At 43.3% G+C, this 5,461-nt stretch overlaps 1 protein-coding gene across 1 annotated transcript; it reads left to right on the top strand.

The window, feature by feature from the left end:
- The first annotated feature begins 240 nt into the window (after positions 1-240).
- On the top strand, positions 241-5,461 carry N6AMT1 (N-6 adenine-specific DNA methyltransferase 1). Its single transcript, XM_059824139.1, has 6 exons — positions 241-383; positions 1,497-1,586; positions 2,216-2,306; positions 3,083-3,166; positions 3,878-4,019; positions 5,062-5,461. The coding sequence occupies exons 1-6, from the start codon at positions 241-243 to the stop codon at positions 5,166-5,168; spliced, it is 657 nt and encodes a 218-aa protein (XP_059680122.1). The 3' UTR covers positions 5,169-5,461.

The following is a 5,461-nucleotide window of genomic DNA, read 5'->3' as shown; positions in this document are numbered from 1 at the left end:
CCGTACTGATTCTGTGATTCTGTGATTCTGTGGGGCCAAGCCGGCGCCCTCCCATTGGCGGCGTCGGTGGTGCGCGTGCCCCGCCGCGCCCCCGCCTCCCCGGCAGCCCCGCGCAGCACAGGCCTCCCCCGCCTTGGCGCCAGCGCGCCGCGTAGAGACCTTGGCCCCGCCCTCTTTTTCTGCCGCCGCGGCCAGGACGGATGGGCGAGCCTGCGCATGCGCGCCCCGGGGCGGGAAAGGATGGCGGCGCCCACGCTCCCCAGCCCGCGGTACGACCACGTGGGGCCACACGGACCCTTCCGGGATGTGTACGAGCCGGCCGAGGACACCTTCCTGCTGATGGATGCTCTGGAGCAGGACGCGGCCCTCCTGAGGGAGGCTCGGTAGGCGCGCGGGGAGGGGCGGGAGCAGCCCTCGGCGGCGGCCAATTGGGGGGAGGGGGCGGGGCCAGCACTTGCCGCCGGGTGTGGAGGGGGCGGCGCTAACGGCTCCCCGGGCGGGGAGGGGGAGGGGGAGGGGGAGGGAGCTGCCCCGTCCCTCGGGCCCGGGGTGTCTGAACGCTGGGGAGGGGGCGTCGAGCCCCGCGGCCGCTTGTCCATAGGGCGTAGGCCCCCCAGCTGCTAATCGGGTTTCGGGCCCTGGTGGGCGGGGGGAGGCGGTGCCCCCCTGAGCTGCCCCCTCGGTCGGGCGGCTGGCTGAGGGGAGCGCGGCGGTGCAGGGCCCGCTGCTCTCCGCAGGGTGGCTTCGGCCTCTGCCCCTTGGCTGTAGGGTGGCACGTTGGGGGGCAATTGCATGAGCAGCAATGGCACGAGCAGCTGCCTGGAGAGCTGATACTTCTTTTGGTGGCAGCAGCACGTATTTGAATGTGGTAAAATGTCTGTGTCTCAGCCCTGAAAAAGCTGTAGGAGTTGTGTTGCTGCAACGCTCAGGTTGCTGCCCAGCGTCAGCGGCTGTTGTCTCCACGGCTGAATTATGTCTACATAACTATAATAACTGCTATAGAAATCACCCAAGGAGTTAATCTTGTGAGTGATTATTTTGAAACTGCCTGCCACTGCTGTTTGTCCAGAGCTGGATGAAACTCCCCTGAGGTATTCTGCATTTCAGTTCTGCTTTCATTGTGTGGCTTCGCGGCGGTCTCCCATAATGTCTGTTGGAGTTCAGTCTTGCTGTAATAAATCTGTAATAAATGCTGTAGAAATGTAGCCTGTACTCTTGAGATGGTGTAGTTAATGGAAACTTTAAGTTTAGGCACGGGGAAACGCGTTTCCCAAAGTGGTTTGTGATAACCAGGAACTGTTTGTAGACCTGGCCGCCCTTATGAAACAGACGACATGTCAGCTTTGAGGGCTGTATGATCAGCAAGTATTTGAGCCTGTTAGGGAGAAGGGCACTTTGGCTGCTGGTTTCATAATACTGTCTTGACTAACTCTGCGTCTGTTGCAGGTGCTCTTATACGTTACAAATAAAAGTCATCCAGAGTTTTCTCTCTTTAGAGTAGAGATCTGCCTTGAAATAGGGTCTGGATCTGGTGTGGTTTCAACATTTCTAGCTTCTTCCATTATTGGATCCAGTGCACTGTACATGTAAGTATAATAGCACTTACTTAAACTGTTGCATGCAATAATGAAGAATACTTAGCCCTCACATATATACCTTTCATTTTCACATTTTAAAAACTATTCTTTTCACAAAGAAATATTGGTTCAATTCTACAGATACAGAAATCAAAGCAAGGCGAGCCTGAACTATTTACTCCAGATTCTGTAACAGTTGCGACTAAATTCCATTTTCCTACTTCTTGGACAAATGGCTAAGCTTAACACTTGTGTTTGCTGACTTGAATCCTAAATTGTAGCTCCTGACTAGTCTTACTGAGGTCTGATAACATAATATTAGTTACCTGGGTGTTGGCAGTAACTGAATTTTATTAGAGACTTGAATGCGTATGTATTTAGGCATAACTAGCATTGAAAAGGAAATCCTATACTTCAGCTTTCAGACAGTCATTAAAAATTCCAGTGTAGTGTTGAGTGGTTTAGCTGCTGATACATTGTGTGTATTTTACTGGCTAATTTTTGCTATTTACTTACAAAGTAAGGGATGCTGGAAAGGGTATTTTCATCAAGAGTAGATAAATTAGCACGTGGTTCACAGGTTTAAACTTCCAGATACAGTAGCCAGTAACTTACACTTCGTAATATTTTGCCTTTAGATGTACAGATATCAACCCCATGGCAGCTTACTGTACACTGGAGACAGCTCTGCTTAACAATGTTCACCTTCAGCCAGTCATTACTGACTTGGTAAGATAGATGTTTCAATAATATCTTCTTTATAGTTTTTGTAACTTTTAGTACTTATTAGAGATACTGAAAAGTAACCATAAAGTCTAGAACAAACATTCTCTTAATAAGCACGGATGAAAAAAAGAAAACAATAAAATGCCGAAGTGTTTCTGAAAGAAGGGAAAAACAAACTACACAAGCTCTAAAATTCATATTTAAGCTTTAAAAGTTAATTGAATTATTAAAAAAAAATTATGCAGCTAGATTTTGGAGAATGCTGCACAAGGAACTCTGCAGTGACCCGACATTATCATAGCCCTTCCTCTAATGCTATGCAGTTCTTGATTCTCAACTTTTTGCTTCTTACAAAATTTGATATGGAGAAAAGCTTAAGGTTCTCATCTCTTTAGCAAGATATTTCTTTAAAATACCCTGAATATATATGTTTATAAAAGATGACGAAGATAAGATAGATATAGAAGAATTTTATTGTTGTCTAACTTGAATTCTGAACTGACCAAGAATAAAGTACTACCTTTGTGTCTGCATATGTGTCTCTTGCTCTTCTACATCCCATACATAACAATCTTAAGACTGTTGAAATTGTTCTGCTATGCACAGGTACTTCTTCTTGATGCTTCTTCTCTTGCACATAGGAAGTAAAGTTCAGTGTTCCTGAGTCAGGCTGAAATGCTCAGAATATCCAGCACTGTGTAACTGTATTCTTACGAAATGTTTGCATTCTTTATGTTTCCAAAATAAAATAACAAAAGAATCATCAACTTCATCTGTAGGTCAAAGGACTGTCTCCAAGATTAAATGGGAAGGTTGATCTACTGCTATTTAATCCACCGTACGTGGTAACGCCTTCTGAAGAGGTAGGAAAAATTTGAAATACACAGTAAAAATCGTATTTTTACTGTCAGAGGAGAGATAGCAAATCAAATAAGCTCTGGTATGAAAACTGCAGGGGTTTTTTGAAATAGCAAAGGATGTTGTAGGACCAGCACTGTTGTAACAGCACTTGTAACAGCACTGTTTTAGTGAAGATGATTTACTAGACCTGCTTACAAAGACTACATGGGAATAAGGATTGCTAGCTGCTGCTTCTCAATACCTAGTTTCTCCATCAAGTATAAACCATGTAAGACTTCTGTTAGGCATGCTAAGGTATTCTTATAGAAGACTTTCAATGGAAAATGCATTTGTTCCCTGCAAAATAAATATCCTCTGCTTCCGCAGACTCTGACTGTCAGAATTGGACCCAGGAGCACTTGAAGGGTTTTTTGGCCACCTTCCATTTGGCAAACAAGCTCGTAAAACACTACAAGAAAATACATACAAAGCATGTGACAAAATGTAGCTCTCTTAATTCAGTTTAAGAGTAGAACTTGAAACAAAAAGTAGTATGTTCATCAGGTAGGAAGTAGTTTTGAAGTAGTTTTGCTGCATAATCTGCTGAGTCAAAGTTGTCAGATTTCTAATGGCAGTCACCTAAAGGTAGAGATTATGGTGATGTTTCTCTTATAAGTACCACTGACACTTCTATCATTCTGTATTAAGTCAGTCTTTGCATCCATTCTTCCTAGGTGGAAAGCCATGGAATAGAGGCATCCTGGGCTGGTGGCAAAAAGGGCAGAGAAGTAATGGATAGAGTTTTTCCATTAGTACCAGACCTACTTTCACCAGGAGGATTATTCTACTTGGTCACAATTAAAGAAAATAATCCAGGTGATCGCTTTCCTTGGACCCTTAAATGTGCCAAACCAGATTGCACATTGCATTAATTGAGATGTTGATCACAGCAGTGTTCTGTAGGTTATCAGACTTAAGTAAACAAGAAAAAGTAGTATATAACATCAGTTGAATCTAACTTGGTGATGGCAACCAATTGAAGATTGACAGCATGTATTGAAATTCATATAGGTGTTCTAGCTCATTTTTTAGAAATGCTACCGACAGCTAGAGTGTGTCTGCATGCTTCATACGAACCATGGCATCTCTGTGGACTCTTGTGCTTCTCATCTTCCAAGTTCATGGGGGTTCTAATCTACAGAGGGACTTTTACATAACCTGATGCCTCTTGGAATCCTTTTTCTGAATTCATGCCTTGTGCATCCAGGGTATGGTGAGCTAGACCAAAAATGTAAGCAAATTTACCAAAACTAAGAACTCCCTAAGCTACTTTGGACAATGGTAATATGTAGGTCCTGAGCCCAGCAGCTCTGCAAGACTTCAGTTCCAAGTCTGAAATGTGACTGTAAATCTTCTGAACTAAGTAACAAAGCTAGGCCAACCCTTTCTCATGAAAGAGAATGGTGTTGTAAACTTAAAAGGCACAAGCCTTTAGTTGGAAATATAAGGTCTTTCATTTTGACATGCGTAGAGAAAAGATTCAGACTTGCTCCTTCTGATCTAATGCTTAATGGCTATACGTTATCAAGTAGTTTCAAGAAGAAAGATTATTCTTTCACACCTGATTGATTAGACAGCTTTTGGGAGAAGGTGCTACAAATTTCAGTTTCTCCTACAAATTAACTTCAAAATTTAATTGTTCATTGCTATTAATACCAAAATACAGAACTTCAGTTAGTAAACTGTAAACTTTATTTGTTCTTGGTGGAAGACTACTTTGCATAAGAATTACTCTCTGAAGGAGTAAGAGGACATAAAATCTTTGCTTTACAGCTTATGTTTGGTAGATACTTTAGCACTGCCTTTTATAGCAGGTTTCTGTATAAACTCGGTTGTAACACTGCTCTTTCTATTACAGATGAAATTCTAGAAACAATGAAGAAATGTGGCTTAGAAGGCACACGAGTACTTTCCAGGCAAGCAGGACAAGAGATGCTTACTATCCTCAAATTTAGGAGGTCTTAATAACTGCTCTTAACCTTCCATGGTTAAGATACTAGGCATGCAGAAAGTTGAACACAGAGTACTGGAAGTTGTCAAATCCATTTTTAAGCCAAGATTTCACCCTCTTAAGGTGTATCCTCACTTCCTGATTACTGCAGTGAAACTGATCAAGACTCTGTATTTATCTTTATTCTGGATGTTAACCAGCTATTATCTGCTGTCAGAGGTACAGTTGTCCTCTGGCTATCCACAGGACAGTTGTGGGGGAACTGTGAAATACCCTACCTTGTTGCATTTGCACTTAAGCACTAAAG

Source organism: Gavia stellata, chromosome 1, assembly GCF_030936135.1.
Source record: "Gavia stellata isolate bGavSte3 chromosome 1, bGavSte3.hap2, whole genome shotgun sequence".
NCBI classification, from domain to species: Eukaryota; Metazoa; Chordata; class Aves; order Gaviiformes; family Gaviidae; genus Gavia; species Gavia stellata.
This window is presented reverse-complemented; position numbering and strand designations above follow the sequence as displayed.